Source organism: Cherax quadricarinatus, chromosome 15 (assembly GCF_038502225.1).
Source record: "Cherax quadricarinatus isolate ZL_2023a chromosome 15, ASM3850222v1, whole genome shotgun sequence".
NCBI classification, from domain to species: Eukaryota; Metazoa; Arthropoda; class Malacostraca; order Decapoda; family Parastacidae; genus Cherax; species Cherax quadricarinatus.
This window is the reverse complement of record NC_091306.1, coordinates 17828582-17850243: the sequence shown is the minus strand read 5'-3', so window position 1 is coordinate 17850243 and position 21662 is coordinate 17828582. Positions and strand designations below refer to the sequence as shown.

General features: G+C 39.8%; 1 protein-coding gene across 1 annotated transcript in view; it reads left to right on the top strand.

The window, feature by feature from the left end:
* Positions 1-2400: 2400 nt before the first annotated feature.
* The window catches only part of LOC128692160 (death-associated protein 1), a 44615-nt gene continuing 25353 nt past the window's right edge, over positions 2401-21662 (top strand). The window contains exon 1 of the mRNA XM_053781231.2: positions 2401-2559. Within this exon, the coding sequence (XP_053637206.1) occupies positions 2511-2559 (49 nt within the window). The 5' untranslated portion in view covers positions 2401-2510. The remainder of the gene's footprint in view (positions 2560-21662) is intronic.

Sequence of the window (21662 nt, the reverse complement as noted above, 5' to 3'; positions counted from 1 at the left end):
CTCAACTTCTCAAAGTCACACACTAGGCCCAGCTTCTGTAGAGGTACCAGCGTTTTAATGTGTTTATTATGTGTCAGTGCGTGTCTGCAGTCATTAAATTGGTGTATCAGAAGTTAAACACTACAATCCAGTTGATCAAATAGTCTAAAACAATTTACACAATGTATAACTAGAGGTATAATGATTGCAAATTGTTACTATTACAATTTTAACTAGGCGCTAGACCCACTAGATGAGATGGCAAGGAACATAGATGTTAACAGGCTGACTCTTGCTTAACACGGTTGAAAGGTAACCGAATTACTCAAGAGAAAAAGTATTCATGAAACTGAACATTATGCAGGAGTAAGATTGTTCACAGTAAAAATACAAAGCATAAGTTACACACTCACACCACAGATGAACACTGCAATTTGAAATATTACTGGGAATTTAGCAGTAAAGTTTGTCTGAACGAGAAAATGTATTAGAAAACACAGCAATGACACTAGGACAAGCAATTTAATTATGTAACCGTATTTAATAGTTCAGTTACACTGAGCAGAGCATGTATTACTGATTTATCAAATGTAAGGAGTCGCTACACTGAAGCACACTGAGCCTTTTAAAGTCTTAATACAGGCTTACAAATGACAATTAACTGTTGGGGAAAGCAGCACTTAACACTTCTAGCACAAGTATGACAGATGAATGTTCACTGTGTACAAGCCAATCACCACAAACTTACTATGTTTGTAAGTGAACCTCTGGCATGTCCCACTCAAAATGTCAGCACTGCAATGCTCGTCAAATTGTTCTCAAGCCACTACAGGAAACACTGGTATGCCAGCAGCACTGCAGAACGTATACACAGACATGCTGGGCCCTAGGACAACTATAACTGCAGGCTGCCTTAGCTTGTTCTGGCTAGCTTTTAGTGCTGCCCTCAAGCTTGCTTGACTGTGCTCACCAAGCCCGCGCCAACCACCCGGACACCTGCTTGCAGCAGGCAGGCAGGCACACAGGAGACACTCGCAACCTGAGCGGAGTGCGGCACAGAGGACACGGGCACTCAAGCACCCATGTGGTCTGGCAAAAACCGCCTCTAGACCACAAGCAAATAGAGGCGAACGGCTGAGTTCCAAATCGAGGAAAGAGGAGGGACAAGGAAGGGATATTCACCTCGCTAGACACAGGCAATGTGGCTGTAGTGGCCTGCAGGTCGCAGTGCAATTTTCAAGGTCATTCACTGGGCGCACAGTCGTCTCGAGAGTTACCAACCCTGTACTACTTGTTAATTACTCCAAACCCGCAGCACTTAACACATCTAGCACACGTGTCTTGGAATGACAGACAAATTTTCACTACATAAGAACTAGTTCTCACAACACCGAAGGTACGGCCGAAACACTGTAGAACGTTCACAAAAGCTGGCTTGGAGCACTGTTTAGCCTGGATCAGCTAAACTCGCCCTTATCCCATATGTAGATAATGGCGACGAGTTAAGGGATACCGGTGAATAGGAAAGTCGAGGAAGGGACATTCACCTCACTAGACACACGCAGTATGGGTGTAAGTGGCATGCGGGTCTTATAGTGCCATTTTCAAGGTCACCCAGCAGGCCAGACATTCCTCACTCATTTTAAGCCTACGTAGGTACTGATGGTAGCACAATGTCCTAAGTCAGTGAAATCCACTCGTGCAAATAGTTACAACAAATCTGCAGCACTTAACACTTCTAGCACAAACTCCCCTCCGGGGTTAAAAATCCGAACGAAATCCTATCTCTTAATCTTATCTTACTATGTTTATAGGTGAACCTCTGGCATGTCCCACTTAAAAAGTCAGTACTGCAATGCTCGTTAAGTTGTTCTTAACTAAGCCACTACAGGAAACACTGGTATGCCAGCAGCACTAGGAGAAGAGTGGAGGTGAAGTGACTCTCCAAACTTCAACCCACACCAGGTAAGGTCAATATTACCAGGAGTAGAAGTTTGAACAAATCAGACACCAAGAACTAGTTTCGCCCCAGCCCGCCAGAGGGGGGGGGGTGCGTGACGTAACTCGCTAATGGTTCCTGGTTGTCTGAACAACCTTAACCCCACTTACGCCTACTTTTCCCTCACAGCGGTAGTACAATTTATTATGCAATCTTACATTTTTAAGTATGTAATTAAGTTCCTTTACGGTGGTATAATACAAATATTCTGTATTTCACTCTATTATTAATATGAGGTAGTACAATTAGTGATACAAACATACATTTATAACAAATAACAATCTGCACCAAGAGTAAATACTTATTACTTGGTGAACATAGGTTGTATATTGTAAAATGCAGGTTAATGCCCGGGTTCGGCCGAATATTGGTGGGTAACTATAGCCAATATTTCATATAGGGCGGGTGAGGTTGAGTTGGCGGTGGGTTAAGTGTGGGTCCAGCAGGTGGCAGCAGCGGCACCACCAACACCCACTGTCAGCTGGTGCTACGACTCTGACGCATTTTGTACGTTATTAAACATTTACGCATCATGTCATCTAGTGATGAAATTGAAGTCAAAGCTGGACATCCTCCTGCAAGTAAGTTTGAAACACCTGACATCCAAACGTTCTTTATTCATTTAGTATAAAGTGTTATATAGTTTGTTTTGTCTCGTCCTTCGTTGTTGTTCAGGTTCAACATCTGGTGCTCTGGCTCCTCCAGTAACCATTTTCTTTGCCAGTGAGGAAAGTCGTTTTCATTCCAGTACATATCAGTCTTACTTGCACCCAAATTTTGCAGATGTTATTGTATAAATACGTTAAATATAATTAGTAAGGATGTAAAGTATGTTGCAGCTGGTAGTTGGGTGAGCTACGTGCTGCCTGCTAACCATTATTACACAACAACAACAACACTTGTTTTACAAGATGATTTATTAGTGTTAGAAATTGTTTTCTATTTGTAGTTTCGTGGAAAGGCCCTTAGTTATGCAGAGCATTTTGGGCAGATTAAAACTTTAACTTTAAATCTGGTTGATAGTATTTACTTGTATAGTGGAAGTTAAATTACTTGAATGCTAAATTTAATGTAATTACGGTTAGATTATTAAATGTAATGAATAATTATTTTAAGTAACAAAACTACATTAAAGCAGCATTGGGTAATGAATAACATCTTTGCGGTGTTCAGCCATTAATCAGTTTGAAATGGTTTTGCGTTTGAGCAAATGGTAAAAAAAAAAGTAACCAAACCAAATAAAACTGGCCTAACCCTACCCAGAATAACCTGGAGATAGACACTGGTAGTCAAGAATCCTTTTAATATAACATTTCTTCTAAGGCTGGACCATGAAGAAGCTCAGCCTTGAGTAATATGTTGTAATACAACGATCCACTGCTACCAGTGTCTTGATCCCCACTTATTGGCTTTTGTCATTGTCTACTGAAAATAACTTTGTTACTTAACCTTATTCTACCATTGGTAGATGTGTCTCTCTTTGTTTGGCTAGGTGCATGGCCCTAAGTAATATGCAGGCTAATATAAATAAAGAAAAAGTGATAAACATAGAACAGGAGAATATACAAGAACTGGATAATATCTGTACAAAAACAGAATGATATACAACAATAGGATCCCCTCAGGGAAGGTTCCTTGACGTTGGTGAGGGGCTCTTGATCTAGGGAATTGGATCTGTGGTCCAGTTCCCTGAATTAAGCCTGAATACCTTCCAAATCCCCTCCCCCCCAACAGGCACTGCATAATCTTACAAGTTTAGCGCTCCCTCTTGATTACAGTAATAACAACAATAGGATAATATCCAAAATGGGAACTATGTATACAAAAAATTGAGTATTGAATAGGATAAGAGTAGTGTATTTTTATAAAACTGTATGATACCCTAACATTGCATAAAATGCATATGGATACACATGAAGTGTTTCCATTATACATGAACTTAGTAGTATAATACAATAATAATGATAACCTCAGTAGTAAATCTTAAATTTAATGGATTAATATGGGGCAGCAGGTGGCTGGTAGAGGCAGTTGGGGTGAATAGAGATGAGATTTTGCCTGAAGATAACAGACAAAAAGGACCCCAATGGAAATAAGTCACTTTGTATTGACTTTATTGGGGGTTATCCTAGATAATTTACACATGTTACTACGTATGATAATTTGTGTAACTATTTGTGTTCAAGTAACTAAGAAAACTTGCTTGCTTACTTAACTGCAACCATCTGAATTTGTTAATTTTAGAATCCCTTATCAAAGTGGATTTTGAAGTACATTTAATATATCCAGAATGTTGTAGTCAGTGTTTCAGTGTCAGCCCATGCTGGGTCTTGTTGACTTAGGCCTAGGTTTGAACTGAGCCTTCCAGATGGCAGCACCAGGCCAACTCACTATGGCATGAAGTGCTAACAGGGGCTATGTTAAATACTGTTTACTGTACTGCATAACCTCTGCCTGGTTTTAAATTTATGAGGCTCATGATTTTCCAGTAGCAGAGAATCTGTCCATTTTCTTGACAAGTGATATGCTTTTGTTTATTGTAAATTGTTACCCTAATTGTGGACAGTACTGTAAAGAAGAGGCTGTTCAAGGAAGGCTCCATGATGCTAGAGATGGGCTCTTGGTCCAAGAAATTAATTTCCATTTCTTTCTTTAGATCAGGCCTGAATATACCTCATTCCCCAGGTAATGTATGACTCCTGTTGATTTAGCATTTCCTTATGAATACTGTATGTATATTAATGTGGTGAAAAAGCAAACTGTGGTGATCAAGAAAATAAAATTTGCTGACGAAATAGAAAGAGTAGCCAAGAATTTTAATTACCGTAAGAGCTAGAGAACAAAAAAATATATAAATCCAAGCAAAGTTCTCATTTAACTTAAAATTGGCTAACTAAGCCTGTACAAGTCAGTTTAGAGAGTTTGATATGAAAATATGATAATTTGTGGTTTACATAAAATAATATAAATTCTGTTATATGCATTTTGTAGTTAATCAACCTTCTCAGTAGTACCAGTACCAGTTACCAGTAGTGTCAGTAGTAATGACTCGTACACCGACCGTTACTGATTCTCTTCTCCTGCGTGAATCACTGACTGTTATTCACTGTTACAGCTGACCTAGCATGATTTGTGTGCTGCTCACCCCTAAGCACTCGCGAGTCAGTTGAAGTGGAGACGTTAGGGTAGACGGCAGGTCAGGCGAGGTGTTCCCATATATTCCATCTAATATACGTACTTGACGTCCTCCGCGAGTGTTTATTACCCAATCCACGTTTTGAACCCCCACACGACAACCTAACTAATCCACTCTAGAGTAGCATGTAATGAAATTGTGGAGCCTAGGCAAAATATGACATGCTCCACCAGAGAGTGAACCAAGTCTAGAATTCAGTCGGTGCATTCGATAAGTGGAGAGAAGGAACATGAGGAACTGGGGTAACAATTTTTGAAGATTACATTCTTAAGGAACACTGATAATTCACATTATTTGGATGTTCCTCAGATTCTGAGAGTAAATGTATACTTTGGGATTTTGACATTGAGTTTTTAACACTGGCCATTTCCAACAGAGGTAGGGGACCCCCCCATCCTCCCCCCAAAAAGGAAGTAATAATAATATAATAATAATATCTTTATTTCTACAAGTACATGTACAAGGTATACAAAAAATCTGACAACACTGACAAGCTACTACGTAGAAAGCTGTTTGTTGTACAGAGCATTTTGGGCAAATTTAGGTCAGTTTTGTCCCCAGGATGTGACCCACACCAGTCGACTAGCTCCCAAGTACCCATTTTACTGATAGGGAACATAGACAACTGGTGTAAAGAACCTCGCCCAATGTTTCTACCCTCACTGGGAATTGAATCCAGACCCTCGCCGTGTGAAGCAAGAGCTTTTGCCACCAGGCCACGGGGCACCATAAAGTACAATCATTTTTCACTCATTCAGTAGTTTTCTTGCCAGAAGCATGCATATATAATTCAAATGCCTTTCTGAACTGTAAAATCACCACAGTTCCCTCAGTGTAGACACTGTTGTACAGTATTTCTCTCCTCCATGACTCAGATCCAGTTAACTGGTTTCCCCAGATCCTTTCATAAATGTTATCTTTCTCACACTTCAACAGCATGTCAAGCCATAAAAACTACAGTGGAACCTCGGCTTGCGAACGCCCCACCATGCGAACTTTTCAGGATACGAACCATCGTTCGGTCGATTTTTTTGTTTCTGGATACGAACAAAATTTCAGGATGCATACTTCCCCCTCAAGGGAGGTTCCTTAAATAAATAAATAAATAAATAAATAAATTAAATAAATAAATTAAATCAATAAAATATTTTTCTTTGCAAAGGTTACAATGTGTGTTAACATATCACACATGCAACTAGGAGGATTGGTAAAGCATACTGTGAATATACAACCCCAGACCTGCTCAGAACTTTCCAAGCTGCACTAACAAATGCAAGGAATAGAAAGCAAGAACTTAGGCAATAGGAATGGGAACAGTTTGTTAGTGGATTAAATAGGTCCACCCTTTTAAGTTTGGCTTGGAAAGGTATAAATAAAATAACCAGGAAAAAGACTGGCAATGTTGCTCATCCCTTTCCTCTTGAAAAAGCAAATGACTTCATAAATGACTGGTCCAAAACATCCAGGCATGAAAACCTTCCATCTCATATTAGAAAAAATTTAGAGAGTGCTTCTGAAGAAATGTTGACATTGATTAATTTTATGAGCCAAAATATTGATGAGTGTGATTGCCTGTTCACCGAGTATGAATTAGATAATGCATTAACTAAAGGGTGATCAACTGCTCCTTATTTTCGTTCTTGCACTTCCACTGCTGCTCCCACTTGCATCAACTGTAAGAGTGACCATCATACTCTTGCAGCCAAATGTCCAGTGCACAAGGATATCCTCTCTAAGAAACTGAAAGAAGAAACTAAAAAGTCATCTGGAACCTCTCCTTCATACGCTGCAATTGCAAAGATTCAATCTATAACATCCAAGATTCAACAAGCCACTCCACCACCTCTCACTACCCAACCTCCACCTGACGATATCTCTACCAAATTCTATTACTGCATGATGTTTGCTCACATGCAAAATGCTGCGAAACCTGGCTCTTTCAACACGACTGTTAATGAACTTCTTGCACTTAACAACATGCCATTTAACTTCCCTGCAAGTCCACCATCAGCTGAGATTTTGAAAATAATCCCGAAGATCGTCAGTTTTGAAGCGCCAGATGACTTGAAGGAATTAATAGTCGATAACAACGACACCTCTGAATCCTCCAATCAACACTCACATGACAACATCCAAGACACCACCAAGCCTGCTATTCGTCGATCGGCTCGTCGTGATGACGTCAATCGCATTTCCTCGCCTCCACTTACCATTACACAAACAGACCAATCAGAAGCCACGATTCCACCACAGTCTTCTATACACTCCGTAGCTGAGACACCAACATTGAAGGAACCTTCCATGTTGCAACCACCAACAAAGACAACAAAAACTCCACCAGTCTTCACTCAACATATTGATACAGGAGACCCCTACCTAGATCAATACCTACACTGGAAAGACCGCTACCAAGATCAATACCTACACTGGAAAGATATAACTTTTTATACGACTCCTGACCGAGAAACAACCATGAATGTCGACACTTTGTATCAGAATGTAGTCGACAGGACAGTCAAGTTTACAAATCAAAAATACACCTGTTGCTCCTTCTCAACACTAATGCAGATCTTGGACCGGTTGCAGGCCGACCCAGCATTTCGACCCAGGATTACAAGACTACTCATCGTTTCCTCCCAACAATTACACAACATAAAGAATGCCTCCACCACTGAAGAAGAGAAGTAACTCCTGACTTACACTTCAGCGACACCTGACCAATCAAGAACAAGCCTCCCTTGACCATGCCCCCTAGCTTCTGCCAGCCACCAATAAATATCAAGAATGCAAGATGCAGCAAGCCAGCCAGCCAGACTGAGTGTTCTCCTGCTTTTTGTGTTGCTGTTCCTGTCTGCTTCCAAGGCTTAGCGGTTGGGTTTAGTCCCGACTCTTTATCTTCGACTCGAGACATTCCTCTCACCATCTACGCTTCGTACTGTCCCCACTTCCCCTCGCCCCCATGGGTTCTTACCTGTGAGTCCGTATGTGTGTGTGTGTATCTATATATATATATATATATCTATATATATATATATATATATATATGTATATATATATATATTATATATACAGTGGACCCCCGCATAACGATGGCATCACATAGCGATTTTTCCGCATACCGATTACTTTTATCGCAAAATTTTTGCCGCGCATACCGATTAAAAACCCGCTTACCGATTTTCGTCCGAGACGCGTCCAATGTGCCCTCAGCCAGCCTCACATGTGCCGGCCGTCCCATTGTTTACCAGCCAGCCTCCGCGGTAACATCCAAGCATACACTCGGAATATTTCGTATTATTACAGTATTTTCGGTGCTGTTTCTGGAAAATAAGTGACCATGGGCCCCAAGAAAGCTTCTAGTGCCAACCCTACACCTCAAAGGGTAAGAATTACTATAGAAATGAAGAAAGAGATAATTGATAAGTATGAAAGTGGAGTGCGTATAGCCGACCTAGTCAAGCTGTACAAGAAACCCCAATCAACCATCGCTACTATTGTGGGCACCAGAAAGACAATCAAGGAAGCTGTTCTTGCCAAAGGTTCAACTGTGTTTTCGAAACAAAGATCGCAAGTGATGGAAGATGTTGAGAGACTCTTATTGGTGTGGATAAATGAAAAACAGCTAGCAGGAGATAGCATCTCTCAAGCGATCATATGTGAAAAGGCTAGGAAGTTGCATGAGGATTTAATTAAAAAAATGCCTGCAACTAGTGATGATGTGAGTGAATTTAAGGCCAGCAAAGGTTGGTTTGAGAGATTTAAGAAGCGTAGTGGCATCCATAGTGTGATAAGGCATGGTGAGGCTGCCAGTTCGGACCACAAAGCGGCTGAAAAATATGTGCAGGAATTCAAGGAGTACATAGAAACTGAAGGACTGAAACCTGAACAAGTGTTTAATTGTGATGAAACAGGCCTGTTCTGGAAGAAAATGCCAAGCAGGACCTACATTACTCAGGAGGAAAAGGCACTCCCAGGACATAAGCCTATGAAAGACAGGCTTACTTTGTTGATGTGTGCCAATGCTACTGGTGATTGCAAAGTGAAGCCTTTATTAGTGTATCACTCTGAAACTCCCAGAGCGTTCAGGCAAAAGAATGTCCTCAAGGATAATTTGTGTGTGCTGTGGAGGGCAAACAGTAAGGCATGGGTCACTAGGGAATTTTTCTATAACTGGTTACACCATGCATTTGCCCCCAATGTGAAAAATTACCTAACTGAAAAGAAATTAGAACTTAAGTGCCTCCTGGTGTTAGACAATGCCCCTGGTCATCCTACAGACGTGGCAGAGCGACTTTATGGGGACATGAGCTTCATTAAGGTGAAGTTTTTGCCTCCTAATACCACTCCTCTCCTGCAGCCCATGGACCAGCAGGTTATTTCCAACTTCAAGAAACTGTACACAAAAGCTCTGTTTGAAAGGTGCTTTGTAATGACCTCAGAAACTCAACTGACTCTAAGAGAGTTTTGGAGAGATCACTTTAATATCCTCAATTGTGTAAACCTTATAGGTAAGGCTTGGGAGGAAGTGACTAAGAGGACCTTGAACTCTGCTTGGAAGAAACTGTGGCCAGAATGTGTAGACAAAAGGGATTTTGAAGGGTTTGAGGCTAACCCTGAGAATCCTGTGCCAGTTGAGGAATCCATTGTGGCATTGGGAAAGTCCTTGGGGTTGGAGGTTAGTGGGGAGGATGTGGAAGAGTTGGTGGAGGAGGACAATGAAGAACTAACCACTGATGAGCTGATAGATCAACTTCAAGAGCAAGAGGCCAGACCTGGGGAAACTGGTTCAGAGGAGGGGAGAGAGAAATTGAAGAAGTTGCCTACTACAAAGATAAAGGAAATCTGTGCTAAGTGGCTTGAAGTGCAAACCTTCATGGATGAAAATCACCCTCACACAGCTATTGCAAGCCGTGCTGGTGATTATTACACTGACAATGTTGTGAAACACTTTAGGCAAGTCATAAAGGAACGAGAGGTACAGGCCACTATGGACAGATATCTTGTGCGAAAGAAGTCCAGTGACTCTGAAGCTGGCCCTAGTGGCATTAAAAAAAGAAGGGAAGTAACCCCAGAAAAGGACTTACTACCTCAAGTCCTAATGGAAGGGGATTCCCCTTCTAAACAGTAAGAAGATAATGCTCTCCCCTCCTCCCATCCCATCAATCATCACCAGATCTTCAATAAAAGTAAGTGTCATTTAATTGTGCATGCCTTTTTCAGTTTGTGTGTATTAAAATTAACATTTCATGTGGTAAAAAAAAATTTTTTTCATACTTTTGGGCGTCTTGCACGGATTAATTTTATTTCCATTATTTCTTATGGGGAAAATTCATTCGCATAACGATTATTTCGCATAACAATTATCCCTCTTGCACGGATTAAAATCGTTAACCGGGGGTCCACTGTATATTATATATATAGTCCTATGCTATTTCTGATTAATGCTCTCCTAAATGTTCTACCTGCCTCGCCTAAACAGTATAGCCAAACAACTATACTACTCCAGTAGATTCACTGACACAAGAGGAGATATAAAAAAGACCTGCAAAACACACTCTCAGATTCTAGGGACCCACAAACTGAAAAAAACCAAGAATATTGTTCTAACTAAACCTAATGAAACACCACTGCATCCCACGACTTCTTCTCAACCATAGGTTCTAATCTCGCCAATAAAATCCCACGTACCAATGCCCATGCTGAGGACAACCTAGATGGGAATTTCCCAAATTCCTTCTGTCTTGCTCCAACTGAGCCCACGGAAGTCACTGAGATTATAAAGTCACTTAAAAATAACTCAGGGAATCTGTCTCGTGTCCCACCATTATTGTACAAGAGAGCGGCCCATGTCCTCTCGCATGCTATCTCATTACTTTTTAACAAGTCACTAGAAACTAGCACCTTCCCGAAACTACTCAAGACGGCAAGGGTTACACCAATACATAAAGGTGGTGACCCTACAGATTTAAACAACTATAGGCCAATATCAAACTTACCATTGCTATCCAAAATCTTTGAGAAACTCGTGCACAGGAGACTATATTCATTTATAATGGCACAAAACATACTCAACCCCTGCCAATTTGGATTCAGGAAAACTAAAAGCACTAACGATACAATCATAAAAATGCTAGACCTGCTTTACACAGCATTGGAAAATAAGGAATATCCACTAGGAATTTTTATTGACCTAAGAAAAGCTTTTGACACAGACCACGGCATCCTACTCCACAAACTTGACCATTATGGTATAAGAGGCCATGCGCTTGCATATTTCAAATCTTACCTTACTAATAGGTATCAGTATGTCACCATTAAAGACAGCATCAACAACACAGCCACTTGATACTGTAGTTCCGCAGGGAAGTGTCCTTGGTCCCCTGCTCTTCCTCATATACATCAGCGATCTTCCAAACGTATCTCAACACCTGAACCCCATTCTCTTTGCTGACGACACGACTTATGTCATCTCTCTCCCTAATCTTGCCACCCTCAACACCATTGTTAATGAGGAGCTGATCAAAATGTCGACTTGGATGACGGCCAATAAACTTACGCTTAACACTGACAAAACCTACTACATTATGTTTGGTAGCAGAGCAGGAGATGCGCAAATTAACATTAAGATCAACAACACTCTAATTGCCAGGCATAATGAGGGCAAATTCCTAGGCCTATACCTCGACAACAACCTGAACTTCAGCACCCATATCCAACACAACCAAAAAAGTATCCAAAACGGTTGGGATCCTCTCCAAGATAAGATACTACGTGCCGCAAACTGCCCTTCTCACACTATACCATTCACTTATATATCCATACCTCACCTATGCTATCTGTGCTTGGGGTTCAACTGCAGCAACACACCTAAAGCCAATAATAACCCAACAAAAAGCCGCAGTAAGAATAATCAATAAATCCCATCCCTGGCAACACACCCCCCCACTCTTCATAGATCTAAACTTACTCCCTGTTCAGTACATCCACACTTACTACTGTGCAATCTACATCTACAGGACCTTCAATTCCAATATTAACCTTGACCTAAAATGCTTTCTTGATAGTTGTGACAGAACCCACAGGCACAACACCAGACACAAACATCTTTATGACATTCCCCGTGTCCGACTAAACCTTCACAAAAATTCAATGTATGTCGAAGGCCCTAAAATCTGGAACACCCTACCTGAAAATTCTAAAACTGCAGACACATTCATCACCTTCAAAACTACCATCAGAAAACATCTTATCTCCCTGATACACCCTGTCAACTAATTACACGAATACCACCTTGTGGTTAACACTTACACTCACTCACCCATTTGACCATAAACAGAAATATCAATCTCAATCTCAAAATAATGAATCTTAACTAGTCATAAGTTGGCCTGTGGTACTCCAATACTGAAACTATGTATAGTGCCAAAACAAAAGCATTCACAATGCTAAACTCACAAGCTAGTATTTAGTCACTTAGCCATAATACCAACTTATCTCATAATTTTGTAATATTTTAAATTTAAGATTTAATTTAAGTCTGCCCGAAATGCCTAGCCATGCTAGGTGTTCTAGTGGTACACTCTCTAATTATTATTTTACTACATGTAAACCACACAATAACCAAATTCTGTAAACTCAGCATTGTAATCCTTATAGAGAATAAACTTTGATCTTGATCTTGATCTATAGCTGTAAGCTATGCTAATGACATCATGATACATAAAACAGGGCATAAGAAGATAAGCACCATTCTTAATGAAGTTCAAGCCATTTATAATCGACTAGGCCTCATAATATCTTCCTCTAAAACAAAGATATTAACAAGCAAACGACATTCCCCACCCATATATTTGCAGGGTGAAAACATTAGCTATGTTAAAACTTACAGATAACTTGGTGTAGATGTACCCTTTAACAAATCCACTATACCACAACTAAATAAGAAATGCAAAGATAGGCTAAATGCTCTCAAAGCTGTTGCTTGCTACAACCCCAGCTATGGTGCCAATGTGAGAATCTTGAGAATGATGTACATAGCCTATGTTAGGTCCTTAATTGATTATGCTGCTCCCATGCTGACACTAGCTAGAGAAAGTTCTCTCCAACCCTTGGAGTTAATGCAAAATGAAGCTCTCAGAATTATTCTTAGGTGTCCCAAGTCTACAAAAGTTCTTAATATGAGGAAAGAGCCTGGTATTTCTAGTATCAGTGATAGGATTGTTAAGATTAACACTGTACTTAGTATTAGATTGTTAAGAAATGAACCAGACACTGTCAAAATTAATCTTACCAAGTGTCTAGAGGTAAATACACGCATATCTAAATGGATTGTGAAAACGTGTAATTGCATTAAGTTTTATAGCCCGCATGAACTGTATCACTGTAGGCAACAAGAGCATTTCACCCCTCCATGGAAGATGTGCTCATTTAATATCACATACCTGCAAGTCCCTCCCAAGAAGCTCATTGCTAGTAATCCCTTCCTTAAATCACTTGTTAAAGCACCTGCTCAAGAAGAAATTTCTCGCCTAGCTGGTAGTAATAAGTTATCACAAGTTATATACACTGATGGATCTAAACAGGAGTCTTCTGGCAGGGCTGCATCAGCTCTTGTTGCCACCTCCCTAGTTAAGAAAGATAATAAATTTGTTGAATTAGGCATGAGAATTAACAACTGGGCATCTACACTCCAAACTGAATTGTTTGCAATCTTAATGGCGCTAAAGCTAACCTATGACACTGAGCCTGACTATCATCATTACTGATCCTATGTCATCATTGAAGGCTCTTGACTCATATAATGACTCCAACAACATGCTCATTGGAGAAGCCAGGTATAGATACCCAAAAATCAGGGACAAAGGAATTAATGTACAATTGCTATGGATCCCATCACACATTGGATTACTTCTTCACGATAAAGTTGATATGTTAGCCAAGAAGAGTACCCAGAAGGAGAATGTAGAATATAACTGGTATATCTGTGTCTAGCATTAGGAATATTAGGAGAGAAGTAAATAATGAAATGACTGTTATAGGAATGCAATTAGAAGCCTGAGTAGATCTATAACCCACTATGATAACATGAACATAGATAAGTATGTTCATGTAACAACGTGCAATGTGAACAGACTGACTGATGTTGTAGTGGCCAGGCTTAAGCTTGGTTACAAGTACTTCTGGCAGTTTGGGAGATACACAGATGATCAAACTAAATGTAAATTATGTGATCAGGCATATGGTCACTGTCTTGAACACTGTGCTTAATTGTCCACTTATTGAGGAATACAGAGACAGTATAATAACCTATGTGACATGTCAAGATATCTTATTAATGAAAATAAGATACCAGATATACTAAGCAAATTTCCTAAATTTGCATGTAATAGATAAGTGAACACTAGATATGCAGATAAATAAAAACCCATATGTACACCTCTTAACCCTTTTGGGGCCTAGTTCCTAGGCCTTTTGTGTGTCCATAAGCTCTTGCTCTACCGTCTGTTATGAGTATGGCCATACCAGACATATTTTATACTTGGATATTTGTTCTGTACAGTGGACCCTCAACCAGCGATATTAATCCGTTCCTGAGAGCTCATCGTTAGTCAAAATTATCGTTAGTAAAGTTAATTTTCCCCATAAGAAATAATGGAAATAAATTTAATCCGTGCAAGACACCCAAAAGTATTGAAATTTTTTTTTTTATACCACATGAAATATTAATTTTAATACACACAAACTGAAGAAGACATGCACAGTTACATGACACTTACCTTTATTGAAGATCTGGTGATGATTGATGGGATGGGAGGAGGGGAGACCGTTGATCTTGTTAGTGTTTAGAAGGGGAATCCCCTTCCATTAGCACTTGAGGTAGCAAGTCTTTTTCTGGGGTTACTTCCCTTGTTCTTTTAATGCCACTAGGACCAGCTTCAGAGTCACTGGACTTCTGTCGCACAACATATCTGTCCATAGAGGCCTGTACCTCTCGTTCGTTTATCCTAAAGTGTTTCACAACATTGTCAGTGTAATAGTCACCAGCACGGCTTGCAATAGCTGTGCGAGGGTGATTTTCATCAAAAAAGGTTTGCACTTTAAGCCACATTGCACACATTTCCTTAATCTTTGAAGTAGGCAACTTCTTCAATTTCTCTCTCCCCTCCTCCGAAGCAGTTTCCTCAGGTCTGCCCTCTTACTGTTGAAGATGATCTAGCAGCTCATCAGTGGTTTGTTCTTCATTGTCCTCCTCCACCAACTCTTCCACATCCTCCCCACTAACCTCACCAATATGAGCACTAGTTCCAGGCATTTTTTCCTGTTCACCTGGGTGTTAGTCAACTGTTGTGGGTCGCATCCTGGGGGACAAGATTAAGGACCCCCAATGGAAATAAGTTACAGTCTTCGATGATGCACTGACTTTCTTGGGTTATCCTGGGTGGCTAACCCTCCGGGGTTAATCGTTTCTCGGTAATTGTTTCACGTTAAGCCACACCAACAACACTCTCTCCACATCTTCGAGTAATACAGCTGATGGTGGTGCAGCAACAATAACAGCTGACTGTGGTGCAGCAGCAGCTGCACCTTTGGCAAGAACAGCTTCCTTGATTGCCGTTTTCTTACCCACAATAGTAGTGATGGTTGATTGGGGTTTATTATACAACCTGACCAGCTCAGAGACACGCACTCCACTTTCATACTTAGCAATGATCTCTTTCTTCATCTCCATAGTAATTCTCACCCTTTTTGCTGTAGGGTTGGCACTAGAAGCTTTCTTGGGGCCCATGGTGACTTATTTTGCAGGTGCAATCACTACAAAGGCTGTGATAATATGAAATGTTCCAGTTGTATGTTTGGAAGCGACCGCGGTGGCTGGCTGGCTTGTAAACACTGGCACCCAAGGGACAAGTGAGGCGCGCTCAGGCCAAAGTGGACACGTATGGTACGGAACGAATAGCACTGGTCGGGTTTTTAAGCGCTAGTCGAGGCAAAATTTTTGCGTTAAAATGTATCGCTAGTCAGATTTATCGTTAATCGATGCCATCGCTGGTTGAGGGTCCACTGTATTTTATTATATATGTATATACATGTATATATGTTAATGCTAATATTATATTATATTATTAGGCATTCATAATAGTGTTATTGTCATGTAGTGGGAAACGACTAGTTGGAGCGCCAGTTACTAGTTCTGGCACTGGCCTGCCTCCCGCCAAGTCACGTGATCCAACCTGACGTCATCTTACCGCTCACTGGTACAGTCAGTAGGTTCATAGCACTGACTCTGAGTAGGTCCTCAACCCAGAGTGCATAGCCCCTTTAGCGCTCAGTTACATTGTTGCTATTTTATAGAATTCAAAGTCTCTGGTATGAGACGATTAACTATTGGAGAGATTGCTAGCTTAAGTAATCCCTAGAGATTGTTTCTCGAAAATAACTAAATAGGTTGCCTTTCCATACAAGATTGTTAATATTGATAAATTATTTGTGGTGTGGTTATTTAATAATTTATAACAACCCTTTCAGGGTCCGTGCCGTAGATCTGCAGCTTTACGTTGAGGGTCCAAACCGTAGATTTACGCCATGAACTCGGCTCACCCTGATAATCTGTGAGCGGTAAATTTGGGCCTAGATATGAGAGAATACATCTATGTGGTATGTGTGCACCACATAAAACAAATCCTGCAGCACACAGTGCATAATGAGAGAAAAAAACCGAGACCGTAATTTTCAATTAAAACAGCAATTTTGTAGTGTTTTTTCGTATGTTTTTTTATCGTTGTATTTGCGATTTCTTGGTCTCAGTTGATAGAATGGAAGATAAATTACAGAAATAGAGATGATTTTGATTGGTTTTAGTACTGGAAATGGCTTGAAACTAAGCTCAAAGTAGCAGAAATGTTAAGTTTTTGCTGATGTTCAAGAGTAAACAAATAACCTCACACGTCTAATACACACCAGCTGCTGGGTCTAATATATATTCACAGATGTGCTGATATTATTTATACAATTATTACAATATTGCATGACAGTGAATCTATTTTTTGGTTTGAATAAAAATTCATTGTGAATTAAAAATCAAAGTGGAATTCATTTGTAAAGCCTGAAAATGTAACTAATGAACAGAGGAAATGTTAGTTTAGTGCTAGGAATGCCTACATTGTTTATTCTGGACCTTATTTTGAAATTGGAATATTTTGAACCTTCCACTAAATTGGAAATTACCAATTTCCAGTCACTTTATTTTGTAGTTGAAACAGTTGAGTTGGCAATTTCTTGTGCTCAATCAATAGAATAGAAGTAATACTAGTGAATTAGCTAAGAATTTGGTCGACTGGAGTAAGGTAATTGGCCTAAAATGGGAGTCAAATTCGGCAAAATCGCTGATGCGTAAATATCACTGACACATCAAAATTCACGAGAGCATAATTTCGTCAATTTTTCATCAAATTTCATACTTTTTGTTTTATTAACTTCGGAAAAAGATTCTTTACCATTTCATAAGAAAAAATAACAAAATTATTTTTTGAAAATTCTCGGACCCTGGTGTGCACTTTGAAATTTGGCCTCTGGACCCTGAATGGGTTAAACAAAGAATTATGTTCTTTTATGTGCAGTGTCACTAGGGGTCACATAACAGCCTTGAGAGTATGGGATTTAATTTTTAACCTGATTACTAGATCCGAAAAGGGACTTAATATACGTATTAACCTTTTGACTGTCGCAAGCCCCTTTTGTCATACTATGTCGCAAAATTTTTGGAAAAAAAAAAATTATTTTTCTTATGAAATGATAGATAATCTTTTCCCGATGGTAATGACACCAAAAGTATGAAATTTGGTCGAAAACTTGCGGAATTACGTTCCTGCAAAGTTAATGGTCTCAGTGACATATACATATCGGCGATTTCGCCAACTTTGAGTCCTGCTTTTGGCCAATTCTATTGTTCCAGTTCACCAAACTCATAGCTATTTATTTAGAACTATTATTTTCTATCAGTTGAGTACAGGAAACCGCCCATTTACCGACTTGAACTACCCAATAAAGTGGTCAGAAATTGGCAATTTGGCCAATTTCACACAAATTAAAAAAGATGCCAATTTCAAAATAGGGTCCAGAATAAACAATGTAGACATTCTTGGCACTAAAATAACATATCCTCTGTTCATTAGTCACCTCTCTAGGCCCCTCTTATATTACTATTGCTTTGTATTTTGATTTTTTATTCATACAAAAAATACAAAATTTACTGTTATGCAGACTACTGCATTATTGTAAAAATGGTATACATAATATCAGTGCACTAGTGAAAGAATATTAGACTCCCCAGTTGACGTGTATTGGACGTGTGGTGTGATTTGCTTACTCCTGAACATTGGTAAGAATCGAACATTTCCACTACTTTGAGCTCAATTTCTAGGTCGTTTTCATTGTGAAACTAATCAAAATCATCTCTATTTCTGTAATATGTTTTCCATTTTATCATGCGAGACCATGAATATGAGAATACAATGATAAATACTATACGAAAATACACCTCAAAGTTGGCGTTGTAATCCAAAAAAACTGTCATTTTTTTTTCTCATTATGCACTGCGTACTGCAGGATTTTTTTAATGTGGTGCACACCGACCACACAGACCCATTCTCTCACATGTGGGCCTACCAGCTTTCTCCTGCTTGATTTGAAGCCACTAGAATTTATGCGTATTAATACGTCTGGAACACTGGCTTGTAAGACGTATATATATGACCAAAACAGTCAAAGGGTTAAATAAAGATCTGAAAGAAGCGTCAAAAGTCATTATTTCCCTTTTGTTTTGACATAAGGCCAGTAGTTGTAACACCGTCTACAGGATGGATATGGGGTGCACAATAAACTAGCCACTTCGGTGGCAAAATCTAATCTACAGTGTGTGTTTACATATCATAATACGATTGGAGCAAAGAAAGGCACTGTCATACCAGGGCATTTTGGGCAGACTTAACCTAATACTTATAGACTACTTAAGTTTAGTCAGGTGAAAAGTAGTGGTTACCAATGTTTTCCTGACGGCGGTGCCAACTACTGGGAGCCTTTTGAAGTTTCTCCTTACTGTTAGCATTATTATTATTACTATTTATTGTCTTATTATTATTATTATTGTTATTAGTATGTACATGGTGAGGGGCTCTTGATCTAGGGAATTGAATGTATGTTCCAGTTCCCTAAATTAAGCCTGAATACATTCCATCCCCCCCCCACAAGCACTTCCCCATTATAATAATAATAATGTAATATAATACAGTGGAACCTCGGCTTATGAGTGCCCCACCATATGAATTTCTCAGGATACGAGCAGTCGCTTGGTCGATTTTTTTTTCTGGATACGAGCAAAAATTCAGGATGCAAGCTTCCCCCTCCAACAACTTTTTTTTTTTTTTTTTTTTTTTTTTTTTTTTTTTTTTTTTTTTTTTTTTTTTTTTTTTTTTTTTTTTTTTTAGACCTCCAGATCTTACAAAAGTAAAGGTGAATATATAGTTGTAATTCATTATCATGATGTGTTATGTTGTTTTTACTGCTTAAGACTAAACTGTAACAGAAATAATAGTATTTCTTACCTTAAATTGTGGGTGCTGGTGTTTGTGGATGATTGTGAAGAGAGTGGAGAGTTATGTTGTGGTCCTACTGGGCTGAGGTGGATGGTAGAGGTTCTGGTACTGAAGTCGATGGTTGTACTGGAGTGTACATAAATTCTGTAATGGATTTCTGTTCTGTTTTACCTTGCAGTACATTATACAACTGATGGTAAGGCATAAGCTGTTCTGGACACCGTTTCAGGGTCCTGGTCAGTGAAAAAGTCTAAGTCATTGAGTAAGTCAGTCAAATCAGTCAGTCAAATCAGTAAGTCATTCAGCAACACTGGTATGCCTACTGGGTGTCATGATTGCTTGGTAGATACAAGATATGGTAATTAAAAGCTCAAAACGCAATTCGCAAACACAGCTAGCTTGTAGAAGAGAAGTGGAACTGAACATGTAAGCTGGGATGGTGGCATCGGGAATGGCAGGGGATGGTGGGAGGTCCTCCCCAGTGACCCACAACAAGGTGGCCGCTTGAGGTAAGGAATGGCTGCCATCACTTGCCATGTAATGACACATTTTATTGTCTAGGCGTAAGGCAGCCGGGATTGATGGGATAAAGATAGAAATGTTAAAAGCAGGTGGGGATATAGTTTTGGAGTGGTTGGTGCAATTATTTAATAAATGTATGGAAGAGGGTAAGGTACCTAGGGATTGGCAGAGAGCATGCATAGTTCCTTTGTATAAAGGCAAAGGGGACAAAAGAGAGTGCAAAAATTATAGGGGGATAAGTCTGTTGAGTATACCTGGTAAAGTGTATGGTAGAGTTATTATTGAAAGAATTAAGAGTAAGACTGAGAATAGGATAGCAGATGAACAAGGAGGCTTTAGGAAAGGTAGAGGGTGTGTGGACCAGGTGTTTACAGTGAAACATATAAGTGAACAGTATTTAGATAAGGCTAAAGAGGTCTTTGTGGCATTTATGGATTTGGAAAAGGCGTATGACAGGGTGGATAGGGGGGCAATGTGGCAGATGTTGCAGGTGTATGGTGTAGGAGGTAGGTTACTGAAAGCAGTGAAGAGTTTTTACGAGGATAGTGAGGCTCAAGTTAGAGTATGCAGGAAAGAGGGAAATTATTTCCCAGTAAAAGTAGGCCTTAGACAAGGATGTGTGATGTCACCATGGTTGTTTAATATATTTATAGATGGGGTTGTAAGAGAAGTAAATGCGAGGGTCTTGGCAAAAGACGTGGAGTTAAAAGATAAAGAATCACACATAAAGTGGGAGTTGTCACAGTTGCTCTTTGCTTATGACACTGTGCTCTTGGGAGATTCTGAAGAGAAGTTGCAGAGATTGGTGGATGAATCTGGTAGGGTGTGCAAAAGAAGAAAATTAAAAGTGAATACAGGAAAGAGTAAGGTTATGAGGATAACAAAAAGATTAGGTGATGAAAGATTGGATATCAGATTGGAGGGAGAGAGTATGGAGGAGGTGAATGTATTCAGATATTTGGGAGTGGACGTGTCAGCGGATGGGTCTATGAAAGATGAGGTGAATCATAGAATTGATGAGGGGAAAAGGGTGAGTGGTGCACTTAGGAGTCTGTGGAGACAAAGAACTTTGTCCTTGGAGGCAAAGAGGGGAATGTATGAGAGTATAGTTTTACCAATGCTCTTATATGGGTGTGAAGCATGGGTGATGAATGTTGCAGCGAGGAGAAGGCTGGAGGCAGTGGAGATGTCATGTCTGAGGGCAATGTGTGGTGTGAATATAATGCAGAGAATTCGTAGTTTGGAAGTTAGGAGGAGGTGCGGGACTACCAAAACTGTTGTCCAGAGGGCTGAGGAAGGGTTGTTGAGGTGGTTCGGACATGTAGAGAGAATGGAGCGAAACAGAGTGACTTCAAGAGTGTATCAGTCTGTAGTG